This window comes from Gymnoscopelus braueri (genome assembly GCF_963280865.1).
Source record: "Gymnoscopelus braueri genome assembly, chromosome: 19".
NCBI lineage: Eukaryota > Metazoa > Chordata > Actinopteri > Myctophiformes > Myctophidae > Gymnoscopelus > Gymnoscopelus braueri.
The window spans coordinates 23,808,759-23,833,705 of record NC_137621.1 but is presented as its reverse complement, the minus strand read 5'-3'; the positions used below and the strand labels follow the sequence as shown (position 1 = coordinate 23,833,705).

General features: G+C 39.5%; 2 protein-coding genes across 2 annotated transcripts in view; both read left to right on the top strand.

Annotated features, from left to right (window-relative positions):
- The window catches only part of ncmap (non-compact myelin associated protein), a 20,384-nt gene extending 780 nt beyond the window's left edge, over positions 1–19,604 (top strand). The window contains exons 2-4 of the mRNA XM_080414631.1: positions 16,599–16,699; positions 17,917–18,001; positions 18,374–19,604. Coding sequence (XP_080270757.1) covers positions 16,612–16,699; positions 17,917–18,001; positions 18,374–18,656 — 456 coding nt within the window. The 5' untranslated portion in view covers positions 16,599–16,611 and the 3' untranslated portion in view covers positions 18,657–19,604. The remainder of the gene's footprint in view (positions 1–16,598; positions 16,700–17,916; positions 18,002–18,373) is intronic.
- Positions 19,605–20,719: 1,115 nt separating this feature from the next.
- tmem234 (transmembrane protein 234) lies at positions 20,720–24,874 on the top strand. Its single transcript, XM_080413905.1, has 6 exons — positions 20,720–20,814; positions 21,424–21,521; positions 22,296–22,447; positions 22,714–22,780; positions 23,028–23,120; positions 23,392–24,874. Exons 2-6 carry the CDS (start codon positions 21,509–21,511, stop codon positions 23,511–23,513), a joined length of 447 nt encoding a protein of 148 aa, XP_080270031.1. The 5' UTR covers positions 20,720–20,814; positions 21,424–21,508; the 3' UTR covers positions 23,514–24,874.
- The last annotated feature ends 73 nt before the right edge of the window (positions 24,875–24,947 follow it).

Here is a 24,947-nt window from a genome sequence, read left to right as displayed (position 1 = left end):
GCTGATGTGCGACAGGAAAATATGACGGCATGTGCAAAATGCACTGGCTGTTATGTACAGCGTCTATATGACAGTGTTCAAATGCTTCTTCTGTGATTTTGATTATTGGAGTTTTATATTCTAAACCATTAAAAAGAATAACCTGGTGACATATATGACACAATATGTACATTAACTCTTTAATTAATATTATATTAAACAAAGTTTGTTTCGAGCTAAAGAAGGTATTATTGTTTGGACCTGTAATAATTGTACAGGTGAAACATTTGACCAAAAATAGGCTATATTTGACAGTGCAGCTCTAGATGTGTGTCACCTGTTCTCCTAGAGTGTAAAGAAGTGATTTACCATGTAAATACATTATACAATGTTTAACTAGACAACATTTACGTGTGAGCTGCGACTGGCAGGTTTACGCGGCTTGAAATGACAGACCATGGTTTATTGGATCACTTTGAAGTTTTAATGGGACTATGACCAGTTAGGTAACTCTAATATGGTGGAGGATTTGTAATGTCATATTATTAGGGTTATGTTAGGGGTTAGTAAACCTGTTCCATTGATGGGCTGTTAGGGTTAATGTGAGCTCCCGCCCTTGTTGGAAAGCTACCATCAGGAGGAAAGTATATTACATGTACAGTATAATAATAGTTCATAATAAGTATGTCGCACACAAAAGAATTGGAGTGAAATCCATCAATCCACCTGATATCAGACTAATGTCCTGCTATTTTCAGAAATGAACCTAGTAAACTCTAAAAAAATATGTTATATTAGTGTAAGGATGAAATTATAGACATGAAAATACAGTGATCATAATAGTTACATAATTAGAAATGCACAAGTTGTACAAATCAAAATAAGCAATATTTTCTATCTTTGCACTTGATAGACAATTAATTGACAAAGATTGCAGTTAAAGACCCTAAAGTAAAAATGTATACTAGCCACACACAAAGAAATTAAAATAAATGTTGGCAATAACTTTTTTTCTTTCTACATGAACACGTCTATAGAAATTCACTGTTGAACACAGTTGCATATTGCACTATAACACTATTCCCAACTACTCCTGCATGACTAAAGAAGTAGAGAAGATTCATGCAAATGTAGTGACATTGATTCATTTGTTGAGATGAATGACTGCAGAGAATTTATTTTCCAAAGTTGCATACTTACAACTTGAAACCAGAAATAATTTTATTGTAGTCACTTTGTCAGAACGTGACACTTCTTGTCTAACTATATTGTCAAATTCAAACTTGGCCACTAAGTTAATTTAATACAGCTATGAATGCCTCCACGACAAGTACTGTATAAATCCGCTTCATTGTTTGTGACTCCACTACACAGGGCTGCTGTGTCTGTATATTTGTAACTTTACCTCTCTGTAACTCTCTATAAATACCCTTTTGTTATGTCTTTTGAAACTGAGCGAACAATACATTGTGAGTTGAGAAGCTATTATGCAAGGACACCATTTTCAAAAGTTCCTTTTACATCTTACAACTTACCCTAACAGGTACTTATTTGTCCAGAACAGCATACTGTTTGCAAGATGCTATCTTAAATATAAAATAAAATAAAAACACTCAGTGGAGAGCAAATCTCTGCCAGGAGAAATTACCCTAATTATCTCCATCATTGTGTCTGTGTGGTGTGATGACATTGTTTTGGCATTGTGCTCATGTAAGAAAAGGTACAGGGCAAAGGGGGGGGAAGGCTATGATAAAGGATGCTAATCATTAATGCCTGTCAATGATATTTGTACACAGGGCCAGACTGGGAACACAAATTATGCCGGGGAATGTAAATTAGGACGGACCCCATGACATGTCTGTCCAAAGTGACATAAGAATAATGAAGTAGTTAGAGCAGGCAGCGAATGGTGTCCCTGATGCAAGTTGTGGGTTGCAGCTGTCCAGACTCGAGGACTCCGCAAGGAAAAATTGCATTTCTATGACATAAAGTACGATGTTTCCCATTTATTGCGCCCCTATTGTCAGAAGTGAAAATGCTTTTGGAGGTTGCCTTTATATCTGTGGTTTTCAACCTGTGGGCCGGGGCCCACTGATTGACCGTGAGGATATTGCAAGTGGGCCCCCAAATAATTGGCAAAACACTAAGATTGTATTGATAAATAATACAACATTGATAACAAAAAATAAATGAGAAAAACAAACTTCATGGGATTTATTTTTTGTTATTGTGATAAATAGGAACTTTAAGTGGGCTATATTGATCCAAGCTACTGTGTAGCTCAATCAATTGATTGATCATTAAAATAAACATGCTCTGAAAATGCATGCGGCCCACCCATCTGCCCCTCCCACTAATTTTGGAAGCCAATTAGAGTCATGAAATATCAAAAAGCTGTTTGATGGTCATTATCACATGACTCCTGAGTTCACGTGTAGCTACTTAATGTGGTGAAGACAGGTAAAAAGAATTGTTTCAGCAACAGACGTGGTGAAAGTTTTCACAATTGTGCGGGTTTTAGTGTAATTGCATTGGCTCTGCACCATGTGACAATAAGAAAGAGTTACCGGTAGTGTGCACAAGACATTTGACGCTGATCAATGTAGTTTCCAAGATTAGTCATGGACACACACACACACACACACACACACACACACACACACACACACACACACACACACACACACACACACACAGTCACACACCCTTCCTCACATGTGAGGAAGTTTCAGGTTCATATCTGAATGTACTGAGAACTGAATCCCACAGGCAGGTTAACCATCATGGAAAGAGTTAATGTGAGAGGAATGGAAATAGTGTCAACAGTAAAGGTCGTCTATGACCTGTTGATGACGACCTCTCTCTCTCTCTCTCTCTCTCTCTCTCTCTCTCTCTCTCTCTCTCTCTCTCTCTCTCTCTCTCTCTCTCTCTCTCTCTCTCTCTCTCTCTCTCTCTCTCTCTCGGCTTCAGGCTGCATTTTCTTATTAACCTCTGGACTGAATCTGATTGACTGCTTAAATATTGACTCAGACCCTCATTTGACGAAGGTCATGCTTTGCATGTGTTTATGAATGTGTGAGTACGAGACAACACTACGTACGACCTGTTCATGTCTGTACGTGCGTGCGTGTGTGTGTGTGTGTGTGTGTGTGTGTGTGTGTGTGTGTGTGTGTGTGTGTGTGTGTGTGTGTGTGTGTGTGTGTGTGTGTGTGTGTGTGTGTGTGTGTGTGTGTGTGTGTGTGTGTGTGTGTTTCTGCATGTAATACATGTATAGAGGAAGAAAGTCTAGCCATATAACAATTTTGTCTGGCTTTTTTTTCCTCATATAAAAAGAGGAAACCAAATTGTTCCTGTTCTGTGCAGAGACTCTGTTCTCTAGGCCAATAAAATGATGTGTTTGCTGAGGAAGGAAGAGAGGATATTGAATCCGCACTGGAGCTGAATAGCTGTGGTTGGTGGAAGAGCACACAAACCATTATCATAGCAAAGGGAGAGCTTGCAGATAGGGAAAGGGGAAATAATAAGCAAAAGACAAATAAATGGACTCTCATTACTTTCTGATTTCTTGTCTCCAAAATCTGAAGGCGAATCATTTCAGCTATTTTGAATAGCAATAAACACCCAAAGATGAACTCTAATTGAAATTCAGCCAGTTATAGAGGAGGCCATATAATCAAATTAACTGTAATCTGATTTACGTGAGTTTTTAGGAACTTGCTTAATTAGTTATTTTTTATATTATTATTATTATTTGTATTATTATTATTATTATTATTATTATTATTATTATTATTATTATTATTATTATTATTATTATTATTATTATCATTATTATTATTATTATTATTATTATTTATTTTGTCTCGTATCACTTCCTAGCTTGGAGATTACATACAGTATTGTAAGTGAAATGAATGCAAAGGTAAATACAAATTCAGATAAAAGGTTGATATGAATAAGAATGAAGAAATCTGACATATTTCAATGTCATATCATGGCTGGTTACATTGCCTCTTCAACATCAATACCCTGGTGTGTGTCTTTCTGGCCCTGTACAGCTTGTGATGAATTATCCACTTATCAAGGAGCTGTCACCTCTGCAAATAGCAAAGATGATATATGTGTCATTACTAATCTCTATGGCCTAATAGTCAGTCAACACAGGTTGTGTAATATTTGCTGTCCAAAAAGGAAACAGAGTAAAATCTGTGGGAGTGTGGACTCCTTAAGTCTCTAAGTGTATAGCCTATATGTATTTTCTAATATTTGCTATTTACTACTTCATCAAAATGTGAATGTGTCTTTGTTGCGTATTGTAAAATGATAAATTATGTTTTTGACACGTGTGTAAACATATTAAGCCATTTGAAGATGTATTGTACAGTATGTCGTAGAGTATTTCCCATTATATTGTTCTTTGTTGCCAAATGTTACCGTCATTTCATAGTCTAAATGAATCACATAGATTAATCAAATTGTAGGGGGAAAAAAACTTTAGTTGCAGGCAGCCCTATTAGAAAATCCATGTTTAAGAATTGCTTGTTAACAATCTCCTTCCTACCAGTGAGGACTGTTTTCCATTTGTCACATCATATAATCATGTCCAGCACATACGTCAGAGCCCATGTAATCTCTACGTCATTTATTGACTGTCTGTTCACTGGCGTCAGTTGGGTTTCATGAGTGAATCGTGTGGTAGGTCATAAACAGCTGAACATGGCACAGATGGAAATGTGAACTTGCCAATGGGTCTGCTTTGGTTCAAACGTTAATTACAATTTACAGTAAGTCCCTTGTGTGATACAGGGCCACTACCAATTAACAAGGGGAATTATTATTAAGTATTATTATTTTATGTCACAACAAGCCAGCTCTCCCCAGGCTATGGCAACCAAAGCAAGACAAACTATCCACTGGTCATTAGTGCTGGATAATTGGCCATATAGGCATGGATATGGGAGGGCAGCCTGTTGAGTTTAGAGTTGGGCGAACTTTGGACAACATTCTTTATTGAGGAGAAAAAGAAAAAAAAAAGGCTGTCCTCAGAGTGCAGATCTTCACCAGGCTGGGTGGCCTACCCAGGGCTGTGTCAGTCGTGGGGTGCAGCTGGCAGGACGTGAGGAAGAGGCGCGGGGAGATAGAGATTGTACGACCTTTCGTGTTGCACCGTCACTTCTGCTCCTATGGGCAGAAGTCAAGTGAAAGTGCTTTTGGAGCTGTGCTAGAGACCCCATAACATGTGATTCCAATTTGGGGATGATCAGATGTTGCGTTCATGACATATGACGATTTTGTAAGAAATAAGCCCTGCCCACAAATCTTTGTCGTCTTTGAAAGCTATTACAGGCTAACAGTATGGAGTATCAACGTTTTACGGTCATTTGACACATGACTTCATGAGACCATTTGTAACTAATTTGGTGAAGAAATCATGTTTCTGCGACAAACAGTGACATTTGTAGCATTTGTGGTGATCCCTATGGGTGTAAGTGTAATCGTTTTTTACACTGTGTTGTTCAGAGACCCCTCAAAGTGTGATTACAATTTGGGGTGGATAGGATGCTGTACAGGCCAAAACATAAAGCGGCCTGTTATAGTGCCACCATGAGGCTGATTAGAAACATTTGGGGGTTTGGCCAACTGGGAGTGTGCATGCAAAGTTTGACGCCGTTTGGTCTAGTGGCGTCCGAGATTTGCTGTACACATACGGACACACAAACCTACAGGGGCGAAAACATAATCCCCGCCTCCCAACCTTGTGGCCTGGCGATGATACATAAGGGTGGTGTGTACACTTTACGTGCAAAAAGGTCACACAATGCAGCTTTAATCACGTTCAACCTGGTGTCCCTATTTTGGGCATGTCATTATAGGCGAAACATTAAAGAAAAAGACAAAGAATTTTTTTTTTTAGCAAATAACAAAAATAGCAGATCCACAAGCTCACAACACGTCCCAACACTACACATTGTGAGCTTGTAGATCAGCTATTTTAGCTATTTTGTGTACGACGAAGTGCCGGCGTATAGGTCTCAAATCGGTGGTAGTTGTTCTCTTATTTCTTGTATATGCTGAGCCAAGATATAATAAAGTAATATAATAAAATGTAACATATTCACAAAGAAGAGAGAGTCTGCACTCACATTGCTCATATCTGTATTTATACTTTCCACGGGGAACAAATAAAGTTGCACGGATGATTTGGCTGGGCCTTCCTCTGTTTGCTCTGACGTAAAGATGTAAAGTAAACCCAAATACGCTGGTGAGCCAGCAGTGTCAGGCTATGAATAAATATCAGCTTGTTCTATTTGCAAAATCTGTTCGGCTCAGTGAAATTGTCACCCACTAATGGCCCGTGCTGCTTCTTACACACAACCAGATGAAAGCGGTTTTAACTGACTGACATAAAGACTCATGCTATCAATAGGTAGGCTAAAAATAAAAACAAGAAATTTTGGCCTGAGAGTGACACTGACACTAGAGGAAAGATCATGGGGGCAGGGACGGATTAACCCCCACACACGTTTTTTTGGGGGGGGCTAGTGAAAGTTACAGGTATGAAATCCTTAATCATATTCCATCATATATGGAAGGGCCCCAGGAGCCCTTGTCAAGGCCTCAAACCCAGCGGGAATCACTGCTGTAAATACAGAGGAAGGGGCCCACACATTTGATATTTTCATTAACCTATACATTTCATTTTAGTAAATTGTCAATGGCCGTGCGGCCCAGTTCCCCCGAAAGGCCCCTGAGAGCCAAGGGCCCCGGCGGCCCAATGGCTAATACAGCCCTGCATGGGGGTCACTCAAATGGTTAGGGTTCGTCCTTTGGGGAGACAGACAGACAGACTGACTGACTGACTGAATGACTCACTAACTCACTGACTGACTCACTGACTCACTGACTGACCGCCAATGCCAAACTCAGTCAGAAGCCCACCAATGGTGGGGCTAAAAATGATCATGTTTAATTCAAGTGAGCTCTAATTAACATGTTATGTGGCTCTGTGACGTGATGAATCTGTAAAGTTGCTGATCCACCCAGGATGACTGTCTCATACACATTTAGTGTCCAGCTGGAAAAGTGCCCTACTTGTTGAATCAAGTTTACACTGTACGGTGCCACCTGAAGGAATGTAACTTAGGTGAACAGATCTCCCCAATGCGGCCCCCTCTCACTGCTTGCTAGTCAAGCTCCAACAATTTGAGTGTGTGTGTGTGTGTGTGTGTGTGTGTGTGTGTGTGTGTGTGTGTGTGTGTGTGTGTGTGTGTGTGTGTGTGTGTGTGTGTGTGTGTGTGTGTGTGTGTGTGTGTGTGTGTGTGTGTCGTGTGTGTGTGTGTGTGTGTGTGTGTGTGTGTGTGAGTGAGTGAGTGAGTGAGTGAGCAAGCAAGCGTGCATGCGTGTGTGTGTGTGTGTGTGTGTGTGTGTGTGTGTGTGTGTGTGCGTGTGTGTGTGTGTGCGCGCACACGCAACAATATGCAATTGTACAGAGGCTGCTCTTCCTTGTTCCAGGGTTTTCCGCTATTCATAGCTGATGCAAATTTTGTTCTCGTTTAAAGCACTTGCTCTCAGGCCTGTACAGAGAAATGACTTGGCCCCTGAAAAACTCCAGTGAATGGGCCCTCCCCAAGCCAGTTTATCTCACATTGACGCATGCGCTCTGTCTCTACTACAAGAGCAGATTAATGCAAACTGAGAGAGACTTACTCATGATACACTCTATAGGCATTCAGTCACACTCAAACGTTATTGAGCTTTACCTGGATCATTGTGTGGAATGCATGCAATTCTTTAATATACAGTATGTGAGTAAGTACAGTTGCATGTAAATTGCAAAATATGTTTTTTTACACTTCGTAGTATACTGAATAGCGGAAATAGCAGATCTACAATCTCACAACGCTCTTGCTTCACAACATGTTGTGAGCTTGTACTGTAAATCGGTTCATTTAGCTATTTCTGAAAATGTAAAAAATAATAATGATTAGGAGAAGAAAAAAAATTAATGTAGTAAATAGGGAAGTAAGTAGGGAATTTATTTTTCATTGAGCTAAAATGGGCAACTAAGCTAAACTGGGCGGCAGCGGCTCAAGTGATGAAATGGCCGCTTGGGAATCAGAAGGTGGCCCGGTTTGACCCCCGGCTCTCACTGATTTAGTGTCCTTGAGCAAGACCCTGAACCCCTATCTGCTCCTGATGAGCAGGATGGTGCCTTGCATGGTTCTCTCTGCCATCAGTGTGTGTATGTGAATGGATGAAAGCAAAGCGCTTTGGACAACGGTGTTGTATAAATGCACAAATTCTTTACCATTTAACTGAAAAGCCTATGAATCGTTTATATTTCTCAAGTGACACAGTGAAAAATGAAATAAGCTAGAGAGAATATGTTGTAGATTACGCCACTTCCAATACCCGTTTTTGCAGAATGTTTTTTCATGCTACAGTAGTTTACTGTAGTTTGTGCCTCTTCACTGTGGAAACTATTAAGAGTGCTTGTTATGACCCTAGGGTCATACTATGTACTGTAGTTCTATCCAGCAATTCTAGCCAGCAGATTCGTCGTGCTGGCAAGGCTATGATAGAAGAAGGTAGGGTCAGTCCATGGGCCAGTTAGGTGCTATGGCACGCATGGGAGGCAAAACTGGATCCGGAAAAATACATGGGAGTCAATGACGGCTGGCTGGACCAGCTTGAACAAACACAATTTCTGAACGATTGCGTCCTTTGTCAGTTAATCGGTTGAGGAATATAAAAGGGGTTGTTTTCTAATCATTTGTTTTTTGATGTGCACACTATATAATTTTATTGAGGCATCTAAACAGCGGCATGTATCGTTTCTGGCTCAACAGTAGCGCGAGATTTGGTTGTCAGGCTGTCAATGACCGACACGTTCTGAAAATTACTCTTTAGATACCTCAATACAATTATACAGTGTACACATCAAAAAGCAACACAGCAGAAAACAATGTGTTGTTCTTTTATTGTCTCCGCCAGGCCGAAAGGCATGGCGAGAGAGTATGTTTTACACCCTGTCTGTCCGTCCGTGTGTCTGTCCGTCCGTCCGTCCGTCCGTCCGTCCGTCCATCTGTCTGCGAGCAGCTAATCTCCGGCACCATTGGCCCGGTCGCTGAGAAACTGTGCGCACACACTCCCTGGATGCCAATTCAGAACCTCGGTTTTGGTTTTCACATGGGCCTGTTTTAGCGCCACCAGGAGGCCGATTTGTGCAAAACCCATTTTTGGATATTACTCCAACAGATTTTTACCAAACATCACGCAAATCGGTACACAGTATCTCTATAGTCATGTGATCAAGACGGATCTGTCCGATATTTCATATTCCATCCTGATTGGCTAAGGTTGGCTTCCAAAGTTTGCAGGATTGGTCCGTTTTGAACAAAATGTCTCAAATCATGAACGCAGCGTGCGATTTCTGTGAAAATTTGCACACACATTCCAACTAGGCCGAGGAAGAAATGCCAAGCTTTTCACATTGGCCTATTATAGCGCCACCAGGAGGCCACAATAACCTACCTGACCTGGCGGAGACCTGTGCTCCGAGGAGCACCTTTTCTAGTTTTGTAAGTATTTTACAAAGGTCGCAGTCGTTGAGAAATAGTGTTTGTTCATAAGCTGGTCCACCTGGCCCTCATTGACTTTGGTGTATTCCACCGAACTCAGTTTGCCTCCCAGTGTCCCAGTGCGACAAATCTGCCAGCTGGAATTGCATGATAGCTAAAATGACGTCGATGACCGTACCTTCTTTTTTATTACCTTGCGCACTGGGAGGCAAACTGAAGCCGTGGAATACATTGCAGTCAATGAGGGCCAGGTGGACCAGCTTATGAACAAACACTATTTCTGAACAATTGAGACCTTTATATAACATAAAAATAAAAGAAGACATATCACACATTGTTTTCTGCTGTGTTGCTGTGTACACTGCAGAGCACAAAATACGTTTCTGAACGTGCCAAAGTATCGCAAGACCATCATTGACCGCCTTACAACAAGTGATTGGAAAACAACCTGTGATTATGTCTTATTTTATATTCCTGAACCGATGAACTGACAAAGGACGACATTTTTCAGAAATAGTGTTTTTTTCTCAAGCTGGCCCAGCCGGCTCTCATTGACTCCAATGTATTTCACCGACTTCCGGATCCAGTTTTGCCTCCCATGCGTGTCTGACTGGCCTGTGGACTGACCCTACCTTCTTCTATCATAGCCTTTGTGTGTTGTCTTCCCTGTGCATGTCTCTCCCCTCATTGGTCTATGTGTGATTGAGTGGTGATGAGTGAGTTATTGAGTACCAGCTGGTGTGTGTGAAAACATGACCAATGACAAAAAACTCCCATATCTGCTGGGCGAAGTACAACAATGTGCAAACACAGCAGCAAGATTCGTGAGTTGCTGTGATAGGAGAAGGATATCAAACGGAACACAACCACCCTAAAGACTAATCATTGTGTATATTCCTGCACTATACCTGCACCCAGTGATCTTGGTACATAGAAGTTGATCTATTGAAGATTCTGACTTTCAAATGTACATATTTTTTGTTTTGATTGTATTGCTGTATTGTTGTATTGTGCTTTCTGCTTTGGCAATGTAAACGTATGTTTTCTCATGCCAATAAAGCCCTTTGAATTGAATTGAATTGAATTGAGTGGTAACTGATTGTGGTTGAGTGTGAGTGGTTGACTACTAGGTGGAACTGGCTCCTGTGACAATGAGCTCAGCTATAAAAACTGGATGTCACCCACCTATTGAGGACTTTCTCCTTGCCAGCCAGCAACCATACTAAACCCTTAGGGTACTTGTCAGTGTTTTAGCGTTGTCAGTTAAAGTGGCTTACAGCCTTATTAGTGTAGGGAAGGGTGGCTTTTTTGTTTTGTTTTTCTTTAATTAGATTAGGTAAGATCCATGTACTTTGTTTTTCTGTTAGGATAAAGGTAAATATAGGATTTTTTTTTTTGGAAATTGCCCATGTTTCAAACTTTACAGTAAATAATTAAAATGTTAAACTGTTGTTGGTTGGCTGAGTTTGGGGACTGGGAAGGAGGGAGTCCATTTTTATGTTACACCTGGTGACCCCTAGGCTGGGTTATAACATTACTTTGAAACTTTTTTTTAATAACTCTTAAGAATAAAATGCATGGAACACAGAACAATGAGTTCTTAACAGCCGTCTCACTTCACTTTCTCACTTCTGTTTGCTTAGAGTATTAACGAGTGTGTGTGGGTTGTTGGTGCATGCAGTGTGCGACGTGCGTGTGGGTGCAAATAGTACAGTGCTTTTACTTATACCCTCAGTATAATGCTCCAACATGTTGCTTACACAGTATTTCTCAGTTAAAAATATATATCATCGCTGTTAGGCCGGAAACCTTGTTTGTCCAAAACTGTTGCTTTTCAGGAAATGCAAATAAGAACCTGTGTTCCAATCAATCAATTGTACTTATTTAGTCACAAGTCCTTGTTAATAGTTTTCATTGGTGAAATATTTATAAAACCCACAGACCGGTTTAACCACTTTCAAGTTTCAATCTGCCATCCATATTTTAGACATGTCATTATAGGTGGAAAGTTTATGGGGCAAATTTTTTTTATTGTGAAAATAGATCTACAAGCTCACAAGCTTTTAATTCCTTTATGAAAGAACCGGTTTCTACGATGATATATTTAGCATAGCAAAATGTTGGGCTTATTTCATGCCTATTGCTGTCTTCCTTGGGCTCCTTGTGGCAATGGATGTGATGATGTGTTTTTTGGAAACTCCCATCAGGAAGATGGTACTGAATACAGTCCACTTTTACAGTACATTCTGTTGTTTTCTTGGGTACAAGTCAGCTATTTGTTTGTTTGGTCATTTTATGGAACTGGAAACAAATTAAGCTTTTCCTTAAGCCGTCTTAGAATCATACTTTCAATGGTTTAGTGATGACATTACACACTCCTTATTCAGTTAACCACTTAAGCCCTACTTTATACACGTCATACAACAAATAGCGAAGCTAACTGACAAGCTCCCAACACATCGTATTCCTTGTAGATTGGCTATTTTCACTATTTTGGTAAGTAATAAAAATAAAAAAAAGATTAGGATTTTCCCAAAATAGGGATGCTAGGGTTCATTTGGTAGATGTGATGAATAGAAAATGTACATTTCCAGAACTTAGAATAAGAAGAATTTGCTACAATTCACCTCTGCTTTCTGTTGACATTTTTCCAACTTAAACAATAAATCTTTAAACAAGTGTCATCCAAACCCTCTGAAGTGTTTTCTGGGTTATCACCAAGCCAAGCCAAGCCAAGCCAAGCCAAGCCAAGCCAAAAGAAAGGGGAAGTATCCCTTACACTACAGGGTGTGCTCTGACCTGTGTTTTGTTTGGATTCGTTCCTAAACAGTAATAGATAAAGGCCTACTGTCAGTGATGGATGGTCTCTGTTGGAGTCATTAATCACCACACTGTAGATTCAATCTATAAGAATGTTCCTGTCAGGTACAATGAATGTGCAGATATACCGGCTGAGGCTTCTGCATACAGAATACAATTAGGAGTATGTGCATATTGCCTGACTATTCACATTGTGGAGGGGAGAAATATACTGTGAAATGAGCTGGCTTAAATCAGATGAGAATCCTAAAACTTTGCCTGGAGTCCTTTGTGGGTGTCCTGGCCCAGGAAATCTACAAAATATTGATTAAAATGTCATGTTAACGATGAACAAGGTATTGTTCATCTCATCACTATAAAATCTTGATAAAACATTCTCTATTCTATAATAGACCAGACAGACTAATATACCTTGACCGATAATACAATTTAACAAATGCACCTTGGGTGGAAACCCTGCCCTGCAAATAGCTAACGTATCCAGCTCTACTGAACATATCTTGATTGTGACCTTGACCGTTGACCTGTTTGCCCCAAAATATATCATCTCTTTGGGGCCGCCTACTGATCATTCCCTTGAAGATCAGGACAATCTGCCAATCCGTCTTCTAATTATCTAGCTAACAAACAAGCAAACAAGCAAACAGACAGGACCAATTACAATGCGTGGCAGGGTAATTATAGTATTAAAGGGAATGAAGGGCACTCTCCTCAATAGCATTGTGTTATCAAGTCAGTAGGGCAGAGAATTAGATAGAATAGGGAAGAGACATAAGTGAGGGCCTCAGGGAGATTTGATATAATCCAGTAGGGGTAAACGTTATTACAAAGGCAGAAGGGTCAAAGCCACTGTAACCCATGTCTGAGCTGAAATGTCTTGCTTTTAAAGTTGTACACATTTACACATTACAGTATGTTCCATAACTTTATTGGGGTTAGGGTTGAGGGAACATACACTGTAGGGCTGAGAAAACATATATACGCTTCCCATTAGGACATAGGACATTTTAAATTGCTAATATCCTGTTGGGACAGTTGAAATTACTGGTGGATTCTAAATCTAATTAAAAGAAAACATTTCTTGAGTAATAACAGAGAGAAAAAAAGGGGGGAGCTTTCGTCAATGATGGTGTCTGGTTATGAGTTTACTTCATGCCGAATGCCACTAACAATCATTTAATCTTTACAACCGCGTTATCTGTACTCATCTATCTACATTTCAACATTGTGTTTGGTTGTAGCTGTTCCTTGGAGACATGAATACAGGCCATCAATCTGTCTGATGATAGCACTTCCAGGAAGAAATGCCATTCATTATGCTCTGTAGATGAATGAGTGCATGTTAGTTGATATGTTAATAGAGAGTTGTGTTAAATCATGTCTACTATATGTTAGGCACTCATATGACTTCCTATGTGGATCCAGAGATCTATGATTAGATTTTTTTATCGCACTGTAGCATGTAAGACACACAAGTGGCCGCTTACTAGAAAATGTTGTGCTCATTTAACTCTGAGAATGTACAAATGTAACCAAATGGATGCTTAAATTACACTTACATTTATACTCAAGAGTTACAAATGGATAAATTAACTCTGAGAAATTGACTGTGTAAGAGGCAGAAGGTATACGCCTATATCGGTTCTTTCCACTCTATTTGCCTTGTGACACTATAATGGCCATTAGCTCAACCATTATAATGCTTTGGTAAACATAGTTGAAATATCCTCATTCCTTTGTTTCTTGGACAATATTCACCCATTCACTGTGCCACCCAGCTTCTGTATGATTATTGTTCTCAGCCTTTTCTTTACTCTATACTGTGCATTCTTTTCTTTCCCCAAAGGTTGTGTAAGAGTTAGCCCGGTGAGAGTGTTGCACAAACTCTTCTCATGTTTGTTTAACTTTTTCACACCTGATACCTACAGTACAGTGTTGCGGGGTAACGCATTACATAAGTAACATACAGTATTACATAATGAAATTACTCCAATGGGCAGCGAAGTGATTCAATGCGTTACATTGACAAATTGGGTAATATTATTACAGTTACAATGTCAACTGTGCCATTACTTTCAGAAACTCTGACATTTTTAATTATGGCTTTTTAAGCTTACAGTAAGCAGACTAATGTTTGTCTACCATACCCTGCAGTGACAGAGGGTGCTCTAACTTCTGAGTTGTTTGATTGATTGATTGAGTACTTTAATAATCAGCATTGTAAGACAGTAAGGCTAAAAGGATAACACAAAAAAGTCCTGGGGACTTGTTTCAATTACGGTCCTATGTATTTCAATCTCCTTCAATTCATCAACACAGCTTAAGAAATTAACACAGTAATACATGTCATCAACAAATTATACATTGAAATGTAGGCTGCTTAAATGGCATTATAGCACCAATAACATTATTGCCATAGTTCCCTATTCAAGTGGTTCCCCGTACCATTTTTCCTTGGAGACCTCCTTCTTACATCTGACAAAGGCAGAGAACCCCCAACATGCACACGCACACCCATGCATGCCAATCTTAACCACTTTAGCTCCATATACTTCATGTACGATGACTAGCAATACAGTGCGTTGCAAAAAAATCCTGAAGGGGGCGTCAACCAGTGTCATTTGGTAGCGGCGGACATCTTGTTGTGGGTCATAAACAGCTTGGCTTAACATTGACTCTCACCAATATGTCATCAGCTACTATGCCACGCCCCCCGTGGTGACGATACGTTGCCAAGCACTATAGCAATGCATTGTTAGCTTTTAGATCGTCTATTTGCTTTTTTCTTTTGCTTTTTGCAAAGGTCTTGGTTATTGTCTCCGCCAGGCCGAAAGGCATGGCGAGAGAGTATGTTTTCGCCCCTGTCCGTCCGTGTGTCCGTCCGTCCGTCCGTCCGTCCTGTCTGTGTGTTACCACCAAATCTCCGGCACCGTTGGCCCGGTCGTTGCGAAACTGTGCACACACACTCCCTGGATGCCAATTCAGAACCTCTGCCTCAAATTTTTCACATGGGCCTGTTATAGCGCCACCAGGAGGCCGATTTGTGCAAAACCCATTTTTTCCCATTACTCCTACAGTTTTTAACCAAACCTCATGCAAATCGGTACACAGTATCTCTATAGTCATGTGATCAACCCTGATCAGTCCGCTTTCCCATATTCCATCCTCATTGGCTAAGGTTACCATCCAAAGTTTGCAGGATTGGTCCGTTTTCAACAAACTGCCTCAAATCATGAACGCAGCTTGCCATTTCCATAAAATTGCACACGCACATTCCCACTAGGCCGAGGAAGAAATGGCACTTAAAACTTTTCACATCAGCCTCATGGTGGCGCTATAACAGGCCGATTTGCATTTTTAACTATAACTGCACCGATCTGCGTGAAACTTTGCACGCCTACTCTCTAGAGGCCAAGGAAAAACATCTGCACTGCATTTTTCACCTCTGCTTTTTACAGCGCCACCAGGAGGCCGACTTATGTCAAATACATTTTTGGATATTAATCCTTCAGATTTTATCCAAACATCACGCAAATCGGTACACAGTATCTCTATAGTCATGTGATCAAGACGCATCTGTCCGATATTTCATATTCCATCCTGATTGGCTAAGGTTGAATTCCAAAGTTTGCAGGATTGGTCCGTTTTGAACAAAATATCTGAAATCATGAACGTGGCGTGCGATTTCCGTGAAGATTTGCACGCACATTCCCACTAGGCCGAGGAAGAAATGCCACCCTTTTCACATTGGCCTATTATAGCGCCACCAGGAGGCCACAATAACTAACCTGACCTGGCGGAGACCTGTGCTCCGAGGAGCACTTTTTCTAGTTTCTTACTATTTTCTACAATATAATGACGTGCCTAAACGTTGAAAGTAGTTTAAGATTGTAGGCTATTTTGTGAATGTAAAGCACAACTAACACAAAGATATAATGCTCTTAATTGAAATGTTTAATGTTTATTTTGAAAGTAATTTACCCAACACTGGATAGTGGATACCTATTATTGCCTAGTGTTATACCAGATGGCAATGTTGTGTGCTACAGGATGTATGAATGTATTTACAGTATGGAGAATCCATGTATTGTGTGTTTCTGTCTGTGTGCTGCTGTGTTGAACAGGCTGTGAAAACAAATCTCTCTCTGGGACAATAAAGTCTCAAATCAAATAATCTAATCCTTACATTGTATTTTGTGTTTTGTCTTCCCCGTCCAGGTTGTTGCTGAAAATGCAAACTTCAACTGTCTCACCAGTGACCAACTTCACCACAAATACAACCAGCACGACCAAATCTAAAGAACAAGTACTCATCCAGAGTATGTATAAATAGACTATATTTGTGTGTGTTTGTATTTGTTTACTGTCTGTGCATGAGCATTTCTGCTTGTTCAAGCCTAAGTGTATTTGACTTATTTTTTATAATATTTTTGTCTTTGTTGACCAACAACATGGACATTTCTGAAACATAACTGAGCGATACCAGCTACAGTTACAGTGTCCCTCATGGAAGTTCAAATTAACCCTTTAAAACCGGGAGAGCATCAGCGTCAATTTAGATTTTTGCGTTGGCTATTCAAAAATAGCAGATATACAAGCTTGCAGCGCGTCAGGACATCTGCTATTTTTGGACATTTTGGAAAAATCTTGAGTTTGAGTGTGAGAACTAGCTGATTTAGACAGCATTTGTATAGAATGGGCCTCGGGTCTTAATGGGTTAATAGGACATTATGACTGTAGTTAAGATAAGCAACCTGAGTACGTCAGGACGTTTAATCAGATGGACTGCAAAGGGAGTGGCAACAATAAAATTTAGAGCTTAGACAGAAGGGAATGCGTTGAGCAAAATACTGTCTGTACAGTCTGTACAGCAGTGGTGCGCAAACCTTTTCAACACCAAAAAGATTTTGGTCCAGGGAACCCCATACAAGATTTGTGTGTTGTTAAAATGTTTTAAAAATATTCACTAATTTTACTGGGGACCCCACTCAGAACCACTGTTGTAGAGCATGCCTGTAAATGGTCTCCAAAAGCTACTAGACACTATGACAAGCTTTTAAAAAATCACCATGTGAATGAGATGTGAAATGTCCAAATACAAGAGGGGAAATAACTAGAGCTGTCCACAACTAAAACAATTCTTGGTAGCCTAATAACAGCCACAGGAATTTGTTGACTAATCGATTAGTTGATTGTGTTTGCAGTATACTGTACAATCATGCAGAGACCAGCTTTTTCAAGTTGGTGAGGTTGAGAACCAAACATTCTATGATTTCACAATGGCTACTGGCTATTGTACACTGGTATATTTAAAGGGCTATAGTTAGAGTTTACAAGAGATATGCGTGGGGCAACAATTAATAATAATAATTAAAAAAAATAACATCTAATCGGCTAACAAAGTCTTTGTAGAATAAGACCAAACCGACCGATGAATTGATTATGGGGGCACAGCCCTAGAAATAACACTGAAGAAAATATTTTAAAATGCTATTTTCTATTTTTTTCTCTCTCTGTGTCTCTCTGCTTATCACAGGTTCTGGGGCTATGATTGCTATCATCGTCATAGGGATCATCATAATACTCACTTTTCTGCTCATCATATTAAAGACTTACAACAGGTACGGCAGCATTCCTTCTACACAGACAATGAATGGCCATGTTGTCATAGCCCTCATTAAACTATTGTCCAAATTAAACAGTGATGCTATTTTTATACAATCCAAAGTGAATGAATCGCTTTCTCCTTCTGTTGCTTCAGCTGCTACTATTTCTACTGTGATAAATCAGTTATATATATATGTTCATCATGGTCCATATGTTAGTTGCTTTTTAGCTAACTTTTGTTAGCTAAAAACTGTATTACCAACATTGTTGATAATACAGTATACAGTATTACACTTTTAACTCACAAAATATAACCTCATTGTGTATTAATTTAATTGAGTCCATTTTTCTTAACACTGTGACAAAATCTTTCTCACCGACACCAGGCGGACCCATGCAGCTAGAGTATTGGGGGCCAGTGGGGGCTCCAAAGCACGTCAGAAGAAGATGTCATCATGGACTGTCCAGAGCAGCATACCAATGGGCAATATTGGCATCAACTCTGTGTCAGGCAGCTTAGCCAATTCCCACCCATCCTCTGAGAATGGCTTCCACCTCCCCAGAGTGGACCTGAACAGCATAGAAACAAGTAACATAGAGCAATCCAGCACGACCAGTGGATCTACAGTGGTCACCATACATGGTGCTCCGTTATTAGACAACACATAGCAACAAGACTAATAGATATTGCTCTACATAACGTGGAATCAACTATGTGTTTCTTTCACCTGAAGTCACCTATTACTGTGAGGATGTTGAGAGCATCCTAGCAACGGTCGACTGGCTCCTGTGGAAACAGAACCCATAACCTTAGTCAGTGTCAATCTCAATCAACTGAGCCACCGCTGGTCACCACACGAATACCAAGAGACCTTATGGATGTACACAAGAATATACAGTATGAACAAAATGTTGCAATGCAATCAGTGGCCATACAAGATGGATGGGTACAAAACGGATGAGTTAAAATGAACACTTTTTTTTTGGTGAACATAAACATTTGCTTTTTTTTGCCCCCCTAATTATTATTATTACAGTCAGTGTTCAGCGCAAGAGAGACCTTCATCCCTCACTGTCTGTGCTTTTTGCAGCTGTTCTGACACCAACTGGGTGACTGGAAAGGAGATTATATTTTAGAATGTTGATGTTCTTATTGGCCGCACTTGGTTGAATGAGTGTAGGACACTGCATGGAATTGCAAGAACATAAACTTCTGTGAAAGCCAACAAGAATATGAAACAAGATAATAAACCTACATCTGCATTGTATCCATTTAATTGGTTGCATGTTGTAGTTGTAGATTGTATTATGTGGTAAATAGTGTCCATTCTGTTTTGCCGCTCCTGGCCTCCTCAGTTAATGAGTTTATTTTTATTTTTATGAACCTAGGTCTAGGATATAATTACAATGTATTTAATACCGTGCAGAATAAAGAGACCACGGCAATATTTTGTGAAAAGTTTATATTGTTTTGAACTCTATCACTGTGTGCTGACATTAATCCTTAATTAGTCTGACACCAATGGATTTTGCACTTTATTTTTCTTTGTTCCATCCCTGTTTTAATTATTGTTCTTTCAATGAAATGAAGTGAAAATAAATGTTGATATTTCTAAACATGTCTATTGTGTCTATTTACATAATTAAGCCTACCTTAAGGCTTAAGTGGTTACCAGCGGTGTGAAGTAACTAAGTACATGTACATGTACTCAAGTACTGTAAAATTTTGAGGCATTTTTTACTTTCTTCAGTATTCTACAATTTTCAATAATTTTACTTCTACCTCACTACATCTCAGAGGAAAATATTGTACTTTTACTCTACTACAATTATATGAAAACTTTAGATAGTTACTTTGTAGACTTTGATCATCATTACAAAACACACTAACCACTTCAGCCCTATATATATTTCGGCCATTTGAAAATAGCAGATCTACAAGCTCACAATGTGTCCTGATGTGTGGCATTGTGAGCTTGTAGATCGGCTATTTTCAAAAGATCTTTTATACATTTTGAACTTGTGATATGGGGACATTCTGCACAATGAGTACTTTTAGAACACTTTTTTCACTTTTACTCAAGTACACTTTGAATACAGGACTTCTACTTGTACCAGAGTATATCTACATTGCAGTATTGACACTTTTACTTAAGTAAAACATGTGAGTAGGCTTCGTCTTCCATCACTGTCTGGTAGTTACTTGAACTCAGTTGAGTGCACTGCATGGGCTGCACTGTGATACTTTGTTGAAATAAACAACGATGTATTGCGACCTCTACTGGTATCCTCTATTCCTACAACTTATTAAATACAAATTATTATTGTAAGCGACTTTGGGCTTGTTTTTCTGTAAAGTTGCTTGTAAATATTGGTTAGTTGCGATTGTTTCCTAAATTTTGTTTAAACCCAGTGGTTCTTAAACATTTTCATGGCAAGGACCCCCAGATTACTTGTCCGGAGGACCCCCCCCCCTCCCCCCATCTGAAAATCCCCCCATATAAGATTTATAATATGCTAAACAGCTCATATATCATATGTTAAAATGTCTCTTCTAGATTTTTGGTTTTCCTTTTTGAAAATAGAAGATCTGCTATCAGATCGGTTGCTTGTTTCTCTCGCTAAATCTGGCAACGCTGCAAAGGGGCTGCATTCAGGATCGCTACAATGTTGCAAATCATGGCGTCATCTTTTATCGCTTCGTCAATTATTTTACTGTTTTAAGCATTAACTGTTAATGGACCTCTAGGCCAAATTATTCACAAAATAATTGAGGAGATGTAGTCTCTGCTGACTCTTTATAATTTGGTAGCGCAGCTCTGAATCTGTTCTTGGGAGATTATAGCCCCTACGGAACCTCTCCCTCCGCTAAGTAGCTCCGAGATGAGGTCCCTCTTTAATTCCTCCCGGCTGCGGTAGACATTTTCGCACATTTTCCAGTTTTACATGTTTCTTACCCCTTTCTGCACATCGTATCCAAAAAGCAAAGCAATTGCGCCACTCTCTCAGATGTTTTAAGTTCTAGCGGAACATAACAGCTTCCAAAGTGTTGAAGAAAGTATTTAATTTGCATCGGATTTCATCCGGTTCCATAATATTTTGCATTAGAAGATGCAATTCAACATTTGACCAGTAGGGTAATCAGTAATGTTATCTCTACGGGCGCAACTCTTGCGCAATGTCTTAAAAACATGGAACCGGATGAAATCCGATGCAAATTAAATACTTTCTTCAACACGTTGGAAGCTGTTATGTTCCGCTAGAACTTAAAACATCTGAGAGAGTGGCGCAATTGCTTTGCTTTTTGGATACGATGTGCAGAAAGGGGTAAGAAACATGTAAAACTGGAAAATGTGCGAAAATGTCTACCGCAGCCGGGAGGAATGAAAGAGGGACCTCATCTCGGAGCTACTTAGCGGAGGGAGAGGTTCCGTAGGGGCTAGGGAGATTAGTCCAAATATATCAAGAACATTTTTAGACTTGAATGCAACTTCGCGTGCGCATTCACATTGATTGCAGCAATGGTTTCTGTTGGTAAGTAGCAAGCAATGCTGCATTTTACATGTGTTATGTTTTTCCAAGGACCTTCTTTACATTTTCACAACTGAAATACATGTATATCTAACATGAAGCATATTCTTCCATTCTTTAGCGTCATGCTATAAAAAAAAAAGGGGAAATATATCGCGGAGCTTGTTTCTTGGTTTGTTTACGGAAGTAAATTGATAGACATCAACCTGGTGTTTGCACTTTTTTCATTTACGGTCCGAACGTTCATTCATATCTCAAATATAAAGTACTTACCCCGTGGCCACGGATGTTACAATTCTGTACGGGCACTCAGAAGTACCCGTATATTCGGTATTATTCAATAAAAAGCATTTTAATCCGATCGGTGGCTATATTTGTTCGCATAGAGTTATAATGTCTCAGAGTGCAATACACCTACCAACCGATAGGGTCGCGTAGAGAGAACTGAGAAAATGGCCACAGTTCAGATTAAAATGATTTTTATTGAACAATACGGAAGATACGGGTAATTTTGAGGGCCAGTACAGAATTGTAACATCCATGGCCATGGGATAAGCACTTCATATTTGAAATCTAAACATTAATGTACGGACCGTAAATGGAGAACGTGCAAACATCAGGTTGAAGTTCATCAGGGCTACCTCTCCCATAGAGCTATAGAATATTATCGCCCTCCCCTACATAACTTTTACACTATTTTGAAGAAACGCGACCATTTTAAACAAGCCACACATCGTGTTGGTTCTGCACAGTATTTAATCCTAACGTGTGTTTCAGCGGAGGTGTTGTGTCTGGTGCTGGTTGCTGTGCTGTGGGGCTGCACTAATCCTTTCCTCAAGAGAGGCACTGAGGGGGTCGAGAATGTGAAAAGAACCAATGTGGTGTCACAGCTACTGGCTGAAGTCAAGTTTCTTTTTCTCAATCTGAAGGTAAATTATCTAATACTATAGCTAGTTTGCTACGTTTGGAAATGGATTAATTGAATAGAAGTTCTATTCCAATATAAATTATATATATATATATATATATATATATATATATATATATATATATATATATATATATATATATACATACACACACACACACACACACACACACACACACACACACACACACACACACACACACACACTGTATATCATGATGACATGTATAATGCTTACTTATTGTTTGATTTGCTTAATTTGTCCAGTACCTGGTCCCATTCCTGTTGAACCAAAGTGGCTCATTGGTGTACTATTTAACTCTTGCTACCACAGGTGAGATGATATCTTCCTTGAGTTCCTTCAACGCATAGCAGCTCTCTTAATTATCTAATGCTGCAGATTTTGTAGTCTATTAATCGGTCTGCAGCACAGATGTGACTGTCTGGTTGTGTGAATGCTCAGTCTAATTTAATTCAAAAGGTCAGGTTGATAATAAACAACCTCTGCCATAGAGTGGTAGAATATATAAAGTGTTTTAACATTTCTTCTTGCATCTCCTCTCTTAACTCCATTCTTTCAGATTTATCCCTAGCTGTCCCTGTGACCAACTCACTCACCTTCCTCTTCACCCTACTCACTGGCAAGCTGCTTGGTGAAGAGTTTGGAGGCAGACGTAAGTTCCCCTCACGACGCCTCACGTTCTGTCACGGCCAGGTTGGCTCGGCTGTAGGAGTATTGTAAAGAACAGTAATGTTAGACAAAAGGTGCAAAAGAGTGGCAAAACATCGGTAGGTCCACATAGCAGCAGGTGTACAGTACAGTACATGTACAATTTGTAAGTATGATAGCAATTCAAGGACCTAATCATTTTGTTTGGGGTTTTTACTTTTCTCATCTTTCCACATTATGCTCTTTATTCACACCACCACCATTCCTCTCTGTAGGAGCTGTTGGGGGAATGTTCCTCACCATGACTGGCATCACTCTGTGTGTGATCAGCTCCATCAATGGCAAGGATGCCTTAACTCAGCAGCACACCACCCAGTCCACCAAGCCTGCGCTGTAAAATCCTGACTGTTCATTTAACTGAGTTTACAAATTGAACCAGAAGAACCCATAAAGGGGTCAATTTTGGTTGAGTTGCTATGAATTCACCTAGACCTCCTCACTGGACGAGATTGTGGAGAACCAGGAGACTGGAAGCAAGGACAGGAATTGAGAATTGACATTCAGTCAGTGGCACCACCGTATGGCAAAGTTCTTGGTGGGAGAACGATGCCTGAAATGAACTCGTGTGAGCTCAGCAAACCTAAGACCCAGGAGCTGATAGGCTAAAACTAAAGGAAACAGAGTTCACACAGGGTTCACTTGAGAGATTTATGGTCCTTGTATAGAAACCCCTGATAGTTAACTACTGCTCCCCTCACCATGTTACTGCAATTCATACAAACACTATGGAAACCACATACAAATGCTTTTCGGGTTACACATGGACCAATTGAATTGCACTTCTCAGTTTAACGGGGCGTTTTTACTGTCTGTGTCTATCACATGTGGTGCGTGTGGGGAAAAGCAAAGGTTATGGCAGAAACATTGGGTCTATAGTGGTGGCATCTATCATGTGTTATCAATAAAACAATGAAGTTAAAGGGGAAGACCACCCATTTTCAATATTTAACTATGTCATTAATATAGCATAAAGGAGTTGTGTGGAAATAAGAAAATTTTTAAATGTTAAAAATTTTAAATGTTAAACCCAAATTGATTTTGGGTTTAACATTGCAAATTACACCGTGATGACTCATCATGGTGTAATTTGCAATGTTAAACCCAAAATCAATTTGGGTTTAACATTTAAAATTTTTAACATTTAAAAATTTTCTTATTTCCACACAACTCCTTTATGCTATATTAATGACATAGTTAAATATTGAAAATGGGTGGTCTTCCCCTTTAAGAGAATGCACATTTCTGTGTGTGCATCTGACATTTCAGCTTGCTGGGAAAGATATAACTGGAATGAGAACAAAATGTTTTCTTCACTGCAAAAATTGGCCGAAAATAGCTGGCCTACAAGCTCAACGCGTTGTGACTGTTGTGTGACGAAGTATGAATTGGGCTCAAAAGTACATATATTGTCAAGCAATACTGTGCATACTGTTTTGTTCTTGGTGAGGGAAAGTAATGCTCATATGTTTACATAGTTTCAACAGTATCATTGCTGTAATTATTGCCTTCCTCAAAACCTGTTTGTAGATATTTCATTATTTATTTTTGAAAAAAATACAAGAATATATTTTTTATTGTCATTTTATTGAACAAATATTGAATATTTACAAGATACAGTGAAGATGACACCGTTATTGTGATAAGATGTCAGCTTGCAATGTAGCTAAATTTCTTTAATAAAAACCTTGTTGAAACAGATTTTTAGCTAGTTTGTTCTCAATGGCTCGTTGATCCAAAACAAAATGTTTTTCGTCCAGAATGTCACAAAATA

Coding starts and splice junctions, on each gene's coding strand:
- tmem234 (XM_080413905.1), top strand. Junction 22,448..22,713: donor TTCTTTTTCTCAATCTGAAG/GTAAATTATCTA, acceptor TAATTTGTCCAG/TACCTGGTCCCATTCCTGTT. Junction 22,781..23,027: donor TTTAACTCTTGCTACCACAG/GTGAGATGATAT, acceptor CCATTCTTTCAG/ATTTATCCCTAGCTGTCCCT.